Raw genomic sequence first — 19,591 nt, 5'->3', positions numbered from 1 at the left:
GGACCATATTTTGGTCCTCTTTTTTTTGAATTGGAAACATTTTTTTCCTTTACTTTTTGTTAGGGTCAAAAGGCTTATATATCTTCTCTATCCCCGCTCCCCTTATGAAATTGTTCCTGATTTATGATCCAAAAAGAATGACCAAGCTGGGTAAAAACAATAAATAGTCCACAATGCTACTTGAACACAAATTGAACTCTAATGTAACAGTACCTTCTAGGATCAAAAGTTATTTTTGGTTTCTTTCTAGGATCAGCAATAGAGATTTATTTAATAGATCAGAAGCATGTCTTATGGAGATTTATGGCAGAATTTTCATTCTTTTTGGTCCTATAGACATGGCTTGACTTCATTAAGAACCATGCCTAAGATGTTCTCCTCCATAGTGACAAAGTGGATTGTGATGGAGGGAAAGTTACACCTTTACTGGCAATCAAGAGGCCCATCTAGTAGCCCATGGAATTTTTCTTCATCAGGGAAGCCCCATCAACATCCAAATCGAACATCTCATTCACATGGACACCAAGGCCTATTAATCCTATCACCTGTGACCTTGTTAAAGGGACGTTTTCAACCTGAACAGATGCAGGGTTCCTCATTATAGGGTAGCTTTTTTTTCTTTTTAGCCATGTTGATTCTGTGGTTCCCAGCCCTTTCTTCAGAAGATATGGTCTTTAATGTTATTTCTTGCTAATAACCTGCTTTTGTTATTATATGAGCATCAAGATCTGCCTTGTACTACTCCTTTCTGCTATATTCTTGAACAGGAAGGTTTCTTTTCTTGAAGAACACAATTATCGTTATATCATAAAAATTATTACATAAGCATCCATATTTATTCTACATTATTATAGTAAATTTCAGTTTTGAAGTTCTGGAATCAATCCTCTTATATTCTATGTAATACAAGTTTTTCCTATATGGCAATTTGTAGAGTTTCTCTTGTTCTTTTAGAACATGTTGCCAAGTTTATGTTGAATAGCCAAGCTGCATATTTGCTGGTAAAGTGGCAAGGTAAAAATTGGATGATACATGTTTTTGTGTATGAGGAATACACCACAGTTGTTACGTAGGCATATGGACTGTTAGTGGTGTTAGTGAAGGGGTATTTCAGTCTTTGTACTTGTTGAGAATGCTGATGTGTACTGTTATGTTAGTTCGAGTGCCTCTTACTTAAAGAAGGGCACTCAAGTCTTTTTCAATAAGTCAATAATATAATAATAGGTCTGGCCGAATCAAGGGATTAACTTTTTTCCCTAATTCGAACCAGCCTTTCTCTCTTTTCTCTCTTCTCTCTTTTCTTCTTTCCTCTCCTACTTCTTGCTGTCTACTTTACTCTACAGTCACCGAACAAGACAGAATTCTATGGCAGGTCAAACTTCAACATGGTATCAGAGCTAGGTTCACCAAATCAGACTTGCTAGAATTCTGCCTTCTGCGCATTCGAATTAGGGTTTCACTTGGGGTTCTCAGTTGTGAGTTGGAGACTGGGAAAAGGGCTGAAAAGGAGTGATCGCCCTCTTCCCTAGGAGGTCTCTATGCCTCCGATTGTGTCGTTGGTGATTGGTTGCTGTGGTTTCTAAGCCCTAGTTAGGGCTGGTACGTGTGGTGCAGTGGTGTCTCAGCCCTTCGTATGGTTGGCCTTCAGGCGATGAGGTAAAGTTTTTTATATATTTTTTTTTGTTATGGAATACATGAGAGGTGTAGTACAGTTCGCATGATGGGTTTTCAGATTGCAGTATGCTAGGGTTTATGCTAGGGTTTATTCTGGTTTGTGTGTGATTCGAATGGCAATAGTGTCTACTTAATGGTGAAGCTTCCTATAGTTGTGGATTAATGTTGTGGTGTTGTAGTTTTCAACATTTAATACTGCTGAAATCAGTGTACAGACTTCGGTGAGTAGGGTTTGTGGTGTTGCAGTTCTCAGCTGTTGAAATCAGTGTGCAGATTTCGATGAAGTGTCTGTGTGTAGTGTGCAGTGTGTAGTGCTCCTAATTCAGTGCTCAGAATTAAGGGAGTTCGGCAATGGCAGATAACAGTGATAGTAAACCTAGTGTCATGATATCTACTGACTACCTGAATGTCCAAATGACCTCCATTAAACTGAATGGAGAGAATTATGTCCCTTGGGCCAAGTCTGTAGAGGTTTTTCTGAAGGCGAAGAAGAAAGTGAAGCATATAAGAGAGGAGAAACCCCCCGCTAATTCTCAGGAGTATGAAGACTGGGAACAGGAAGATGCACAGATCATTACATGGTTGTGGAACAGTATGGAACCCAAAATCAGTGTGAACTTCATGTTTCTTGACACAGCCAAAGAGGTGTGGGATCATGCCAAGAAACTGTATTCAGGTCAGGATAATACCACTAGGGTATATCAACTGTATCAGGAATACTTCAATCTGCAACAGGGAAATCAGAGCCTTGAGGAGTACTATGCCAATGTGAGGAATATCCGTAATGAGTTAAATGTCTATCATCCTCTCACTTCAGATGTCAAAGTTCAACAGCAACAGCGAGAGCAGCTTGATGTAACACGGTTTCTGGTGGGGCTGAAGTCTGAGTATGAACCAGTACGAGCCCAGATACTAGGGGGATCTGCTCTTCCATCTTTAGAGGAGGTGTTTGCTCGTCTTCGGAGGGCTTCCATTGGATCTATGGACTCTAATGTCTCCGATAAATCAGCATTTGCAGTGTCAAGAGGCCGAGGTGGCAGAAGTGGGACTCGAGGAACCCAGCCTGGCAGGAGTGGTAGTGGTGGATCTACACATATCCGTGGTGGTGGTCGTACTGGAGGCAGAGATTCAGGGGGAGCTCGTGGTAGAGGACGTGGCTCGGGTCCACGGAAGTGTACTCACTGTGGTTTGGATGGACATACCATTAACTACTGCTATGACTTACATGGTCCTCCCTCGACGTGGGCCAACCATGCCATGACTAGTGACACCAGTTTCAGCCCTACACAGGAGAAACGGTCAGCTGACCCGATGCCTTCTACTCCCTCAGATGGTCCAGGCAAGGAGATGGTGAGTGTTCCTCGTGATGAGTATGAGAGGTTTGTTCAATCCAAGTCGCAGCAGAACACAGCTTCCTTTGCACACTCAGGTATGGCTTGTTTGGCATCCACACCCAACCCCTGGATTATTGACTCTGGAGCCTCCGATCACATGACGGGAACTCCAGGTGTGTTTTCATCTCTCACTCATTGCTCAACATCACAATCTGTTACCCTTGCTAATGGCTCCACGTCATCTATCTGTGGTGTTGGTAATGTTGACCTAGACCCTGTATCCCTATCCTCTGTTTTATATGTACCTAAGCTTCCATTTAATCTTATGTCTGTTAGTAAGCTGACCAAGTCACTTAAGTGCTCCATCACTTTTTACCCTTCTCTGTGTGTTTTTCAGGATCTCAAGACGGGGATGAAGATTGGTGGAGGGCATGAAGCCGGTGGACTGTATTATCTTGATGGTGGTGGACGAACGTCAACGGCTCTTCAGTCATCCATTTCTCCTCTCCAGTGGCACTGTAGATTTGGTCATCCTTCGCTGAAAGTGTTGCAGTCCTTAGTCCCTTCATTGAGTCAACTTTCTGTTTTAGATTGTGAGTCTTGTCAATTTGGGAAACACCATCGTGTTCCCTTTCGTTCTAGGGTCGATAACCGTGTGTCGAGTCTTTTTTCTTTAATTCATTCAGATGTTTGGGGTCCTTATAAAGTGATGTCATATAATGGATACCGATATTTTGTTATTTTTGTTGATGACTGCTCAAGAATGACGTGGCTCTATTTAATGAAAGAAAGAAGTGAATTATTTTCCATCTTCCAGAAATTTTATGCTGAGATCCGTAATCAATTTGGTGTTCACATCAAAATTTTCCGTTCTGATAATGGTCGTGAATACTTGTCTTCATCTTTTCGAGAATACTTGGACCAACATGGCATTATACACCAAACTTCATGTACCTATACTCCGCAACAAAATGGGGTTGCTGAGAGAAAGAACCGCCATCTTGTAGAAACGGCACGCTCCCTCATGCACCACATGAATGTTCCCAAAACTTTTTGGAGCGATGCAATGCTCACCTCTTGTTTCTTAATTAATCGGATGCCCACGTCTATCCTTGATGGTCGTTCTCCTTTTAGTGTCTTATTCCCCAACATGTCTCCGTTTCCGCTTTCTCCTCGGGTATTTGGGTGTGTCTGCTTCGTTCATAATCTGAGTCCCGGGACTGACAAGTTAGATGCACGTTCCATGAAGTGTATCTTCCTTGGTTATTCCCGAACTCAGAAAGGGTACAAGTGTTATCATCCTAGTTCTCGTCGTTCCTTGGTATGTGCTGATGTTACATTCTTTGAGTCTACTCCGTTCTTCGTGGGGTCCGGTGCTGCTGCTTCCCCCACATCACCACCTCCTCTTCCTCTTCCTGTGGCTGATCCACCTCCTTTGGTTCCAGTCATGCCTACGTCCTTGCCTCCGGTGCCACCATTGGTTGACCGTCCACCCATCCGTCACGTGTATACACATCGCCCACGTGTACCGGCTGCAGCTCCTCCAGCTTCATCACCGTCGACAGATCCAGCTCCAGCTTCGACACCAGCCTCCGACCTAGATCTTCCTATTGCCTTACGGAAAGGTAAGCGTACTTGCACCCTTCACCCTATTTCCAATTTTGTTTCACTTACCCACCTCTCCGCTTCCCATCGCCAGTTCATATCTTTGTTATCCTCCGTGGTTGTTCCTAAGGATGTCCAGGAAGCCCTTACCTCTCCAGAGTGGTGCCGTGCTATGGAAGAAGAGCTCTCTGCTTTGCATCATAATCACACTTGGGATCTCACCGCTCTTCCTCCTGGGAAGCAGGCTGTCGGTTGTAAGTGGGTGTATAGTGTTAAGTACTTGCCAGATGGTCGTGTTGAGCGCCTGAAGGCGCGGCTGGTTGCCAAAGGGTACTCCCAAACCTATGGCATTGACTACACGGAGACGTTCTCCCCGGTTGCTAAGATAGGGTCAGTTCGTGTCGTCATCTCTCTTGCAGCTATGTCTGGTTGGCCTCTCCATCAGCTCGATATCAAAAATGCCTTTTTGCATGGGGATTTGCTCGAGGAGGTCTACATGGAGCAACCACCTGGGTTTGTTGCTCAGGGGGAGGATGGTAAGGTATGTAGACTTAAGAAGGCTATTTATGGACTTAAACAGTCCCCTCGAGCATGGTTTGGTAGGTTCAGTGAGGTGGTCAAGAAGTTTGGTCTGAAACAGTGCCAAGTTGATCACTCTGTCTTCAGTCTTGACTCTTCGGCAGGTAAAATAATATTGGTGGTGTATGTGGATGATATCGTTGTGACTGGGAATGATAAAATGGGCATTGACAGATTGAAGGCATTCCTACAGGAACACTTTCAGACAAAGGACCTTGGCAAGTTGAAATACTTTTTGGGCATAGAGGTAGCAAGATCTAAGCATGGCATTAATTTGTGCCAGAGGAAATATGTGCTTGATTTACTGGAAGAAACAGGATTGTTGGGTACTAAACCGGCTGAGACACCTATGGAAACAAATACGAGGCTGAGCAGTGATATAGGTGAAGTGTTTGAAGAGCCTGGAAGATACCGACGACTTGTAGGCAAACTAAACTATCTAACCATTACTCGGCCAGATATTTCATTTGCAGTTAGTGTGGTGAGTCAGTTCATGCAGAAACCTTTGGTCCCACATTGGAATGCAGTGCTAAGGATTGTGAGGTATCTGAAAGGAGCTCCTGGTCGTGGTTTGCTGTACAGAAGTGGTGGAAAACTGGTAGTAGAAGGATACACCGATGCTGATTGGGCAGGTTCTATGTCTGATAGACGATCTACCACAGGCTATTGCACCTTTCTGGGGGGTAACCTGGTAACATGGAAAAGTAAGAAGCAAACAGTTGTGGCAAGAAGCAGTGCAGAAGCGGAATATAGGGCCATGGCACATACTGCTTGTGAACTAGTGTGGCTGAGGAACCTTCTACAGGAGATAGGATATGACATCAGTACTCCAATGAAGCTCTACTGTGACAATCAGGCAGCGGTTCATATCTCTTCCAATCCAGTGTTTCATGAAAGAACCAAGCACATCGAAGTTGACTGTCATTTTGTGAGAGAGAAGGTGCTGAATGGGGTGATAGAAACTGCATATGTTAGTACAAGAAACCAGTGGGCAGACTTGTTTACAAAAGGCTTGAGTCGGGGGAGAGTGGACTACATATGTAACAAGCTGGGATTATATGATATATACTCACCAGCTTGAGGGGGAGTGTTAGTGGTGTTAGTGAAGGGGTATTTCAGTCTTTGTACTTGTTGAGAATGCTGATGTGTACTGTTATGTTAGTTCGAGTGCCTCTTACTTAAAGAAGGGCACTCAAGTCTTTTTCAATAAGTCAATAATATAATAATAGGTCTGGCCGAATCAAGGGATTAACTTTTTTCCCTAATTCGAACCAGCCTTTCTCTCTTTTCTCTCTTCTCTCTTTTCTTCTTTCCTCTCCTACTTCTTGCTGTCTACTTTACTCTACAGTCACCGAACAAGACAGAATTCTATGGCAGGTCAAACTTCAACATGGACAATAACCTACTATGTGATATTATATGGACATGGCATTTACATAAAATATTCAAACCTTCACATAGGTTAAATACCTATTTGAAGAACCTGAGCAACATATTCCCATTATATAATGATAACAACATTAAAAAATTCTTCTACAAAATACCTGGTGTGCTGGCATTTATCAACCTTGCACTTGGCCTAACCGATGAGCATTTTTCAACAGACTCAGGACTCTGACAATTGTCTTGTTTCTTGGAGTGAGAAGCAAGGGATGCAGCCTCAGCAAGTGCCTTGCCCAAGTCCTCCAGATCTACATCCTCAGAGTCTCCAACATTATCTGCTCCAGAATTATGTATCCATAAATCATCCTCCCACCAGTTGCTAGAATTTGAAGCTGTTCCAGAACATGTGGTCAATGAAGACACTTCTTGGCAGTTAGCAGCTGGTTCCTCCCCACTGTAAGACTTTTGAACCCGTAGAGCACGCCAGCTGCATAGTTTCACAACAAATGACATAACAGAGAAGAAAGAGACAAGTAAGAAACGGAACAATAGTTATTTTAAAATTTAAACAGTGATAACAGTGAGTTTAATAGAAAATAAAGATTATTCAGTAGAGGACCTATGGGAACTATTCCCACATTTTGACATTACACATCCAAAGATGTAGAGTGTACGCTCTTCAATCCTCAAGCTATTGGTTGAAATAGGAGCATATATCTGCATAACCGACAACAATTATGTTATTCTTTGCTCATTCTGAGCCCAGTTAGCTTACAATAGCTATATTTTTTTAAGAACAACAAGACATAATTACAATAGTTTACAATAGTTACATTATTTGATGAGTAAAGAGAAACCTGTGCAACAAGACATAAATTACTTCCACATGCACCACATTCAAGCAGACTAGGATGGATCAACTCTGGAATTGGCCAGTCCTGTCAAAAAGGGCATATTGATACTTTTATAATTCATCATCAAAAGACAACAAATCACTGATCTTATCAGCTATTTTATTGCTGTGTAAAAGCTACTTACTGGTAAGCCACCAATTTTTGTTGTGTAATGATCTGACAATTCAAGATTATTCTCAGCCCATGGTCCTGGCACGCCTAAAATTACTTTTCCCATCATTACCCCTGTTTGATCCCTAAAAATGATATTGAATGTCAAAATATATAAGTAATTGGTGTAAAATATAATGAGAAATATTTTGGTATGTATGTAATTCATAAATATAAATTAGGAGTCCCTTCACAGTGAAATTTATGTAAATATTTGCCCCGTTTCATGGGTGCTTGGGTCAAGTAAACTACAAAAACTTTGGAAATTGAATAAATAATGTTTGAATTTAACTCTTTCAAAGCATCTAAAGTGATGCATCACCTAAGACAATGAACCAAGACCATAAAGACTACTCCGGACGATTGAAGACTAACACTGAATGACGACAAAGAATGAGTGACTGACCACCTCTCAGTCCAGAGTAGTTCTCATTTGAGCAGAGTGCAGAAGTGGGGATGGATTCACCAAACACTGAGAAAACAACAGCAGCTAGAAAAAATCACTCTACTGCTCTATGCAACTTTCTAGTGCTAAGAACCATTAGATGTTTATTTGATTCCCCAATTAAATTTAGATTATATAACCATTGATAGAAGGAGCCAAGGAGATAATGCGTCTCCCTAACAAAAGAGCTCTATTCGTCTTCAGCAAAATCAAAATAAAGAAAAAGGTTATTCATGATAAACAAGTGATTAAGCTAAGCAGAAACCTTGAAAGATGAAGAAGCGTGAGAAATGGGCTCTGTTAGCTGTCACAAACCCTGAAGTGAGCGTCTAGCTTACAGAGACACAGACAAATAGCAGTGGGTCGAGAATACCTTCTGTATGATATCTGCCAGTGAAGTACGTAGAGGACTTTGGCCAAACAAACTCAGCTGCGGCCTTCAGACTGATTTGGGCGAGGAATTAAACGACATGAAACAACTCTTGGGACTTGGGTTGCAAGGGGTGGCAAATGGGTGGGTTGGGTTGGATTGGGTAAGGGTTGAATACCAACCCACCCATCTTGACCCACCATGACCCATCATCAATGCTTGTTAAAGGTTCATAACCCACCCATATTGACCCACTTGACCCATTCATATGACCCTTGCCCACCCTCACCTATACTAACCCACCTACCATCGCTAGACCTGTTCATGGGTCGGGCCGGGCCGGACCAGGCTTTCACTTTGTATTAACAGAATTTTCTAAGACCCGAGCCCGAGCCCGGCCCGACCATCGAGCCTATAACTTGGGCCCGAGCCCAGCCCTCGTAAAAAGCCCGAAGCCCGGGCCTGGGCCCGAACCCGAAATTTAGCCCATACTGTTAGCGGCTGAATAGAGAGAGAGAGAGAGAGAGAAAGATTATAAAGAAAAGAATAAAAAATGTATATATTAAATTATAAATATATTTTTTAATAAATATTATATTATTTAAATATTTTATATAATATATAAAATACATATTATATATTTTATAAAATATATAATGCTGTCGGGTCGGGCCGGGCTTTTTTGACAAATCCCGAGCCCGGCCCGAAACACAGTCGGGCTTACTGTGTTAGGCCCATGGGCCTAATTACATGACCAAGCCCGACCAGGGTGCGGGCCTGGCTGGGCCGGGCCATCGGGCTACCCGGCCCATGAACAGGTCTAACCATCGCATATAAATGCATAAACGAGTTGGGTCAACCCGTATACCCTAAACAACAACTTTTGAGAGAATCAACTCTCCCGAGACTGTCACATGGTATAAACGGGTTGGATCGACCCATATACCCGAAAATAACATTTTTTATGAAACACCTCTCAATGATGCCACATGGCAGAAACGGGTCATGCCAGCCCGTATACCCGAAAATAACAACTTTTTTATAGAAACAACCCTCCCAAGATTGCCATGTGGTATATACGGATCAGGTTGACCCATATACCCGAAATACCAGAAAATGCAGAAGTTAATCAGAAAATTCACAAAATGCAGCAAATTGCAAAAAAATACAAGAAATTGCAAAAAATGCATGAAAACACCAGAAAATGCAGAAATTAATCAGAAAATTCACAAATAATGAAGAAAATTGCAAAAAAAAAGAAAAATACCAGAAAAGGCAGAAAAATAGTAGAAATTTGAAGAAAATACCAGAAAACTGCAGAAAATGCAGAAAATTGCAGAAAAATACCGGAAAATTGCAAACAGAAAATTGTAGAAAATGCAGGAAAATAGTAGAAAATTGAAGAAAATAGCAGGAAATTGCAGAAAAAATACTAGAAAAATGTAGAAAATGCAGAACAATAGTAGAAAATTGCAGAAATGGCAGAAAATTGCAGAAAATACTAGAAAATGCAGAAAAATAGTAGAAAATTTAAGAAAATACCAGAAAATTGCAGATAAATACCATAAAATTGCAGAAAATGCAGAAAATAACAAAAATTGCAGAAAAATACCAAAAAAGAGCAGAAAATAACATATATAATGTTTTAAGAACCTCCCAATAGTATTCATCAAAAAAATAACCTCCCAATAGTATCAAAATTTAGCATGGTAAAGATGGCTACATCATAGTTGACAAACTAAGTAAGCAAGGAGAAAATTAATGTTTGAAAGGAAAACCATATAAGATAAATTAAGCAAGCAGAAAATTGCAAATATTATGCAGAAAAAAATACCATAAAATTGCAGAAAAATAGCAGAAATTATAGAAAATTGAAGAAAATTACAGGAATTGCAGAAAAACAGCAGAAAATGCAGAAAAATACCAGAAAATTGCAAACATTATGCAGACAAATAGCAGAAATTTGTCTTATATGGTTCGAGTCAATCCAATCCAGTTCAATTTGGGAAGGTTCCAACAAAAAAAAATCCACAACTTTGACCTTAAATATCTATTTGTATACTAATCCAAAAATTGCAGAAAAATTAAAGCATCATCAATAAACCTTTCTTCTAAGTATGTGGATCCGTGCTACAATATATATATATATATATATATATATATATTCTTGAGCAAATCTTATTCAACAACACCATTTTCATAAAGTACAGAAAAAAACAGACAAACTTAGGGCATCAGATCCTCTTCAAGAGTACAAAACTACCTTTTATAAGTTTTCAAACTAGAGCTTCAAAATCCAGCTAGGCTTAACTGGATCATGGATCATGATAAAGCTTAATCCCATCTCACTTAAGATACTCAGGATCTAGATCAGGCTAGCTTGTCATTCATGTCAATTATTATTATATTTCCACAAGATCAATTTCATTTGAAGTTTTATGGCCTCCATGAGGAAGGTTGTTTTAACTTCTAGACCAATAACCAATGGTTGAAAATTTATCTAGGTAGAAATTTTTTTTATTGCTTATGAAATTGACTATAATAAGAAGCATAATGAAAGTGTTTAGAATTTCTTAACTGATTGATGTTGAAGATAAGTTGGTAAAGGTTTATTACAAACAAATTATAGCATTATTGTCGCTTTCAGATTGTAATGGATTTAGTGAGACATAGTCCATCTGAACCAAATTTTGTTTGGTAGATGATTTATATTTCAATGTGTCAATTCCCTCATGATAGACACTTACTAACAATTTTCATTTCCATTTTCTCTCTATTCCTTTGCAGCTATAGAATTGTTGAAAGCTGTTGGAGTGCAAGCTATATTAGAGCCACAGAGATCTGCACGGGCAGATTTTGTAGCAGATATTGGAAACAAAACTCATGTGCCAATAATCTCATTCTCTGCCACAAGCCCTTTTTCTTTCCTCCACCCAAACTCCTTATTTTGTTAGAATAGCCCCAAGTGACTCCTCTCAAGTTCAACCCATCTTAGCAATTATCCAAAACTTTGGATGGAGAGAAGTGGTGCCCATTTATGAAGACAGATTATGGAAGGGGGATTGTACCATTTCTGACTGATGCCCTACAAGATATCAATGTAAAGGTCCCATACCGATCTGTGATTTCTCCTTTGGCCTCATATGCCCTATACTCATTGAGGTCTTGGTTTATATTAAGAACTTTCTAATTTTCAAGAAGGATTTGTAGGAAAGCCCTTACTACTTTCAATTTCTTGTTATATGATGAGTAATTTAACCATACTATAAATAAAATTGTTGTTCTTTTTTTCACATAATTCTACACTCCCTGCCATTTTAACTCATATGTTTTTTTTTCTTGAAACACTGATATCTCATAAGGCTTAAACACATTAGAAGATCCTGGGGAAAGAAAAGTGTGTTGCCTTTGCTGGAAGAAACTAATTAAAGAGTACTTGCTGAAAAATAAGGTGTAGGATAGTTGGTTAATTTTGGTTAGAAACTCATTTTTTGTTGGGATCTAAGGATCCCTAATAGATCAGGGAAGGATAGTATAACACAAAAATAAAAAATAAATAAAAAACACACACACACACAAAAGAAAGAAAGAAAGAAAGAAAGGAAGAAGAATCCAATTTCAATGTACAATGTTGCACAGACCATCAATTGTATAACAAACAAAAATGCTTAGAAACTATACAAAACCGATCTAATCACCTAACTGATGAACCAATCAATATATACCCAAGATATATGTAATTAATTAACTTAGAACTAATTAGAATTGGGCTGATTTCCAACCTGCAAGAACAACTACCCGATTGGAAGAGTGGAGGATAAAGCGAACAGATACAGAGCAATGGATGCGTCACAGACAGCTACCCCGGGAACTAAGGCAGTCCGTACGAAGGCACGACTAATGTAAATGGGTTGCAACTCGGGAAGTTGATGAAGAAGCTCTTCTCAAAGGCCTACCCATGGATCTCCGCATAGACATCAAACGCCACCTCTGCTTGGACCTTGTTCAACGAGTCAGGAATAGTAGCGATGAGAACAGTGGCGTTGAAGCTAAGAGGATAAACTTGTTTCAATGGCGGAACTGACGTAGAATTGAGAGAACTGAAATTGCTCTCGATTTGAACAAGTGCTTCAATAGCGGATCTCCGCAGAAACCCTAACAGCTTTCGACCCTGCCCTTAGGGCTAATCTTCAATCGTGGAACAAATTTCAAGCCGTGACAGCTCCAGTGGTGGCAAAAAACGAAAGAACTTTGTTCGCTTTGACTGTTCTGGCTTGCAGTTGCAGCCTTGCAGGTAACAGTGTTCTCCTCTCGACCCTCTCCCCTTATCCTCTCTCGACCCTCTCCTTGATCCAATTGACCCTGACCCATCACGACCCATTGGGTATGACCCACTCCTGGAATGGGTGGGTCAAAAGGGTCAGGGTCAAGATTAAATAAATTGAAGCAACTTTTTTATTTCTTAAGTAAATTATACGGACCCGCTGTACTATTTAGGCTGTGTTTGTGTTTTACACTGATGCAGAATTATGATAGTGCAAATGATTTGAATGTAAATTTTGATCTTTTTTTTTCAAATTTTAGCATATTTTGTTTGACTGCAATATAAATGAATTAAATTAAGATATGAAACAGAATAAACTAAAATCCAAAATAAAATTAAATAAGAATTTGCATTTTTTACATTTGCATTACCATGCATCTATGTTATTACAAATAAAATTGCATTGCAATCAAACACATTCATGTGTTCGGTGACAAAGACCATCGAACTTTGACCGTTATATAAAGACCCCATCTGTTCAGTTAACTTCAAAAAATATTCTCATTTGATTGTTTAAAGTTAGAGGTATAAAACAGGTCAGCACGACATGGCTTGTGTATACTACAGGTCGCCCCCCCTTGGGATAACTTGGGGGGTTGACACGGCATAGCCCACGACCCAAGCCCGTATTGTGTCGTGCCATGTCACAGGCCAGGCTAGTTCGTGGGCCAAGCTTTGGGTCAGGCCGAGCCGTGGACTGCGCCAAAGGCCCAAAGCTATTTATTTAAAAAAAATACTTAAAATTTTAATTTTATATGAATTTTGATCTATACAATTGTTTATATATACGATAATTAAATAAATTAGTATAATAAAATTAAAAATATTTGTTTATTTTGTTAATATATTATTATATAATTATAATTTATATCATATATTTTATATTATATTATAAATAATATATATGGGTTGTATTGCGGGTTGTATCGGGCCAGACCGCGAACTGGACTATGGTGACATGACCCATGGACATAAAACCCTAAACCCAATACGACCCACGTGATCATCGAGCCTGACACAGCCCATGAACCATCATATCGAACCGCGTCATAGCCCGATTTACACCTCTATTTGTAATGTTGCATATATGAAGATAAATTAAAGTTTCTTAATTATCAACATATGTAAAACTATCAATTGTTATGGAGCCCTTCACACTTGACTGCAAAGTTGACAAGTTGGGCAACTATCGGCAATACCAAATTATGTTTTATGTGGATAAATATGGGTCTGAATTCATGGAATTCATGGATTAAGTAGAGACCTATTCTTCCCTCCAACACGTCATAACCAAGTCAATATTAAAGAATCAATTCAAGCATATTAGGGAAGCAAATACACTAATGTGCAAGGAATATGTTAATCTCGAGCATGGTTTTGTTGGATGGAGATTCAAAATTTTAAAAATTTTTCATCATTCTTTTGTACTTTTTAGTTTTGTTTTTTTTCTCTTTCTACCTTTGAATGCATGGGTAGACTCCTTGTCCCATATTGCTTGGAAAATGAGTTGATTTGGAGTATATCTATGGATTTACTCTCTTTATGGTTAGGGATCCAAATAATGGAAGCAATATAGATGTTCCCATGCATGTGAGGGGGTTGGGGGTGCTTTTCACATGTGTGTGCCAAGTTGGGCCTAATTGGGTGTGCAAGTGCAGGCGTGTATGTTTACGCGCGCTACACCAAATAGTTTTTTTGATCGGATTAAACTATTGACTTTTAAACTTCAAATCTATTTTTTAAAACTCTTCAAACAGGTGCACTATTCTGAAGAGGCTTCTATCTGAAATGACACTTCTGTATCCATTCGGGCGACTGAGAACACTCTATAAAAGAAGTGTTGGTCAACCCATAAACACACACTAGTGCACTCAACATAGTATTTTCCTCTCTACCAATTTTTCTTCTCTAAGCATCATTTTCAGTGGTTCGCGTATGTCTGGTAAGCGAGTGCACACCTACTAGTGGCATATGGGTTGTTTTATCTTGGTGACTGACTTGCAATCACCCAATTACACCAAATAGTTTTTTTGACCGGATTAAACTATTGACTTTTAAATTTCAAATTTATTTTTTTAAACTCTTCGAACATGTGCACTATTCTGAAGAGGCCTCTATCTGAAATGACACTTTTGTATCCATTCGGGTGACTGAGAACACTCTATAAAAGAAGTGTTGGTCGACCCATAAACACACACTAGTGCACTCAACATAGCCTTCTCCTCTCTGCCAATTGTTCTTCTCTGAGCATCATTCTCTGTGGTTCGTGTAAGTCTGGTAAGCGAGTGCACACCTACTAGTGGCATGTGGGTTGTTTTATCTTGGTGACCAACTTGCAATCACCCAACTACACTGTAGGGGCAAATGCAGTTTTAAGGAGAGTGACCAAGTGGCATGACTCAACCCTCATTCTCTCTACAAGTCCTCAGTTTCAAAGTTCTGCAACACTACCAATTTGCAAGTTCTCGATTTTGAAAGCGATTATTGATAAGTTCCATTTTGCCTTATTTACTATTTTCCAACAGGTTTTGATGCCATTGGTGGTGTGCTAATCAAACTGATGAAGGGTCTAAATTGTGGCGTATCCTTTTGCATTCTCATATTTGTTAGTGCCTCCAACTATAGCAATCTGAGACTCTAGGGCGGTGGACACCGAAAAAAGCTAACGGTGTCATCCTGATGATCATCACCATGGAGCAGTGCCATAAGCTTCTGAAGAGTGATTATCCCTACCACGGAAGACCCCCAGCTTGTGCCCTTCAATTATTCCGTTGTCGATCACAGTGATTGTCCCGAATATGCGTTTTTGAAGAGTGGCTCTAGCTGGTAGTTGGCTGGTAGCGAGAAAAGGAAGGTTGTTGCCACCATTGATCGAGTTCACATCTGCACCCCACAAGGGGCGCCCCACAATGCACCACAACAAATCACCACCTTGTATTGGGAACATCTCCCAGTGATGTCTCATCATCTTTAGTACTTGTTATCAAGAGATGTTCCCAATACAAGATGGGGATGTGCTATGTGGCATTGTGGGGCGCCCCTTTGTGAACTCCCATTAACCAGGTTGTTGTTTTCGTTGTTATGAATAATGGTGTTGCTGGTGGTTGTGCCAGCAAGGAACGCAATGCTACTAAACACTAGCAAAGACGGCACTACAGGGGCAACATTTTAGTGAGAATGAACTACTCTCAGCTCTTGCTAGCAATGCAGGGGCAACATTTTGACGAGACCGAATCTGCTCTATACACATGGTGCCTCACATTGACCTCACAGGCACATCCCACCATGCATTGGGAATCTCTTGTACTTACATGTTATTATTTACAAGAGATGTTCCCAATGCATAGTAGGATGTGCTTGTGAGGTCGTTGTGAGGTGCCCTATGTGAGAAACAGATCTCAATTCCATTTTGACGCTCCTAAACGTTAGAGATATGCTCTTTTATGTTTTTTCTAGGTAATGCTTGAGGATTGAAAGTGGCCTAGTTGATAAGGATTTGGAGGGATTGGAATTTCATAGATGTCTTGCTAGTGTTGTTTTAACTTGTGAAGAGTGGGAAGCAAGTGATGGCAACAAAAAGAAAATAGAGAAAGTTTAATAGGGTATTTTGGTAATTTAATAGTTTTGACTTAACAGCAAAGGGGTACTTGTCTAACAGTCAAAGTTTAAGGGGTCTTTGTTGCAAAAAATAAAATATAGGAAGTCTTTGCCACTAACCCCATAGTACATGAGGGTCCATGTAATTTATCCTTTTTTGAAGGCAAATTAAATGAACTCTTTCGTCTTCACCCTACACATCCATAGTACAAGAGGGTTCATGTAATTTACCAATTTTTAAGGCAAATTGAAGGAACTATTGCATCTTCACCCTACACATAGGTTTTAAAAATCAACTCAGAAAGAGAATTGTTTTCACTAACCGTATGAGGCATGGCTCAAATCGTAACATCATAGATAAAATAATAAATATAAATATTAAGGCTTAGTTTGGAAAGAGTACAAATACAAATACATACAAAATAGATACAGATAATTGCCTTATTATTGTATAGGTCATAAAATTTAAATTTAATTATATAACATCAACTTATCTTTTATCTTTACATTGCACACATGCATACCATGGGACCTTATACTAATTAAATAATTATGCTTAATAATACAAATTGATGTATCAATTTTTTTGGCTAAGTACCTCGTCATTTGACCTACTTCCAGGTGGCTTGTGACTCAGAGGATGATGGAGCTCTCTGGTGGTGAGCTCCCTGGTGATGAGCTACTTGGTGACGAGCTCCCTGGTGGTGAGCTACCTGGTGAGTGTGACGAGCTCCCTAGTGGTGAGTTACTTGGTGACAAGCTCCCTGGTGGTGAGCTACCTGGTGAGTGTGACGAGCTCCCTGGTGACGAGCTCCCTGGTGGTGAGCTCCCTGGTGGTGAGCTCCCTGGTGGTGAGCTACCTGGTGACGAGCTCCCTGGCGGTGAGCTACCTGGGTGGACTCGTCATTTGACTTGCTCCTAGGCGGCCTGTAACTCAGGGGATGGTGGAGCTCCCTAGTGTAGCGCAACCCAACTGCCCTCTGCATGAGGTGATCTCCTCTCCTTTGTAGGTGGCGGGAGCTGAGGGACCTGTGAGAACTCCATATTTTCCTCCTCTTTGTAGGCGACGGGAGCTGAGGAACCTGCGAGAACTGAATCAGATGACTCAGGGGTATTTTCCCGGCGGGGACTCTCCGATGCCTAAGTTAGCATTCTGATTGTAGGGAGCTTTGAGAGAAATGAGAGAGCTAGAGAGCATGGATTATCTCCATTTTTTCATTATCTCCCCTTGTCTTTGGAGGTCGGAGTCTTTATATAGTGGTGTCTTGTCAAATCAGGCGTAACAACCTCTGTCAAGTAAGGCGTAACCGCCTCTGTCTCTCTGCAGCCATTACTGCCAGAGCTAAGGTGGCGGGTGTAGGCGGCTGCTACAGAGTACGGCCCTGCCAGTCAAGGGACAACTCTTAGGATTGGCAGGCACGGCGCTGCCTAGCAAGAGACGTGGGCACAGGTCTCCGGATCTGTCAGGTACGGTTGTCAGGCAGGAGATCTTCCTGCGATACGCCGAGCTACCCCTAAGTGCCGAGCTACCTGTAAGTGTCGAGCTACCCCTAAGTGGCGAGCTTTTCGTAAGACACCATGCTACCTGTGGAGTGGCTAGCTACCTGGGGCGAGCTGCCTATGGCGAGCTACCTGTAAGTGCCGAGCTGCCCCTAAGTGGCGAGCTCTTCGTAAGACGTCTGGCTGCTTGCGGAGTGGCCAGCTGCCTATGCCGAGCTGCCCCTAGCTATACCGAGCTCCCTGAGCTATGCCGAGCTGCTTGTGGCGAGCTATGCCGAGCTGCTTGTGGCGAGCTCTACCGAGCTGCCTGTGGCGAGCCATGCTGAGTTGCCTGTGGCGAGTCATGTCGAGCTGTCTGTAAGTTGCAAGCTATGGCAAGCTCTGCCGAGCTTCCCGAGCTGCCCAGTTGTCAAGAGGCTGCACTTAATTTGCATGAGATGCCAGGTGTCACAATTTCAAAGCCCTAGTTCAATGGTGTCATAGGCGCTTGCTAAGCTATACTCATATTTCCAAATCTAGTTCAGATAAATTTAGATACAACCTATTATCTAGTTTCAACAAAACTACCATTAGGCCTAGTTGCAATAGTCCTGCAAAAGATGAAGATGCCTATGTACAATATTCACCACTCCTATCAAGCTCAGGCTCTTCAATCTTCACCGGTCATTTGTCTCGGGTGGAGTCCCACAGAAGATGAATATGCCTGAGAGCAAAAGTTTACTCTGATAAAATGGAAGTAAACTTCATGCTATGAGTTCACGGAAATGCTATAAAGTTATCAAATTTACCTCAAATTTCGAAGTATGTTTACACTTCCATCAAAATGACTACAAAACCGCACTAAAATACATACATATAACCCATCATGTGCATTATACGCAAGTGGTTTATATGCATGGGTGTGTTTATACACGTCTAATAGGATGTCATAAGCTAGATGAAAATACACAAAAGTGAAACAAATCCAATTCATTTTGGTAATACATAATGTACATAAGAGTGGTCTCACTGATGGGGACAAGTATGGTGCATGTAATGCATGCATTGAGTGACCATCTTAATGTTTTTATTTAGTGACTCAATCACTAGGTCGTCAACAACCTAACCCTAATCTTCGATGCATTTTTATCCCGAACAAACATATTGAAATCAAACCATTGTTCATCTTTCTGCACAATTAATACATTTATTGTTGTTAGATCCCATATCTCCTAAAAGTAGGGGTGGGTCTTTCATGAGCTATTTGAGCTCAACTCATGAAAAGCTTGGCCCGATTTGGTTTAAATCAAGTTTTGAGCCGAATTTGAATCCGATATATAAACTCGTTTTCTAATTGAGCCGAAAGGGTTAAATACTTAAAGTACCTTTATGGTTTAGTAAATAGACAATAACTTACCCAGCTATTTAAAAAAATCACTTAAAGTACCTGTAAGTTTTTTGACAATGGACATCGTTGATAAATTTTGATGGAAAAAACAAAATATTGATGTTGCCATCTCATAATTTCAAAATATAACCCAATTGATCATTTTTTTCCCAATAATAGTAAGGCATCTCATAGACCATATTTGAACTCACCACTATCTTTTCCTTGTCGCTTCGCTTCTCAAATTAGACTGTCACCCTTGGTTAGGAAGAAGAAGATCCTCACGATTTAGAAATCCGAAGAGATCTTAAATGCAACCAAGGTATGAACAACGTCTTTAGATTGTCTTT

At 40.5% G+C, this 19,591-nt stretch overlaps 1 protein-coding gene across 3 annotated transcripts in view; it reads right to left on the bottom strand.

Moving 5' to 3' along the window:
• Positions 1-12,795, bottom strand: part of LOC104600001 (programmed cell death 2 C-terminal domain-containing protein) — a 46,919-nt gene extending 34,124 nt beyond the window's left edge. Inside the window, exons 1-5 of one of the 3 annotated variants that reach the window (XM_010262789.3) lie at positions 12,237-12,795; positions 7,614-7,725; positions 7,409-7,513; positions 7,195-7,292; positions 6,737-7,062 (exon numbers count right to left, since the gene is read on the bottom strand). In XM_010262789.3, coding sequence (XP_010261091.1) covers positions 6,737-7,062; positions 7,195-7,292; positions 7,409-7,513; positions 7,614-7,709 — 625 coding nt within the window. In that variant the 5' untranslated portion in view covers positions 7,710-7,725; positions 12,237-12,795. The remainder of the gene's footprint in view (positions 1-6,736; positions 7,063-7,194; positions 7,293-7,408; positions 7,514-7,613; positions 7,726-12,236) is intronic. The other 2 variants (XM_010262791.3, XM_010262790.3) reach the window with 2 other exon arrangements.
• Positions 12,796-19,591: the final 6,796 nt, after the last annotated feature.

This window comes from Nelumbo nucifera, chromosome 5 (assembly GCF_055504915.1).
Source record: "Nelumbo nucifera cultivar China Antique chromosome 5, China Antique-T2T, whole genome shotgun sequence".
In the NCBI taxonomy this organism is placed as follows: Eukaryota; Viridiplantae; Streptophyta; class Magnoliopsida; order Proteales; family Nelumbonaceae; genus Nelumbo; species Nelumbo nucifera.
The sequence above is the reverse complement of the archived record's forward strand: the minus strand, read 5'-3'. Positions and strand labels throughout refer to the sequence as shown.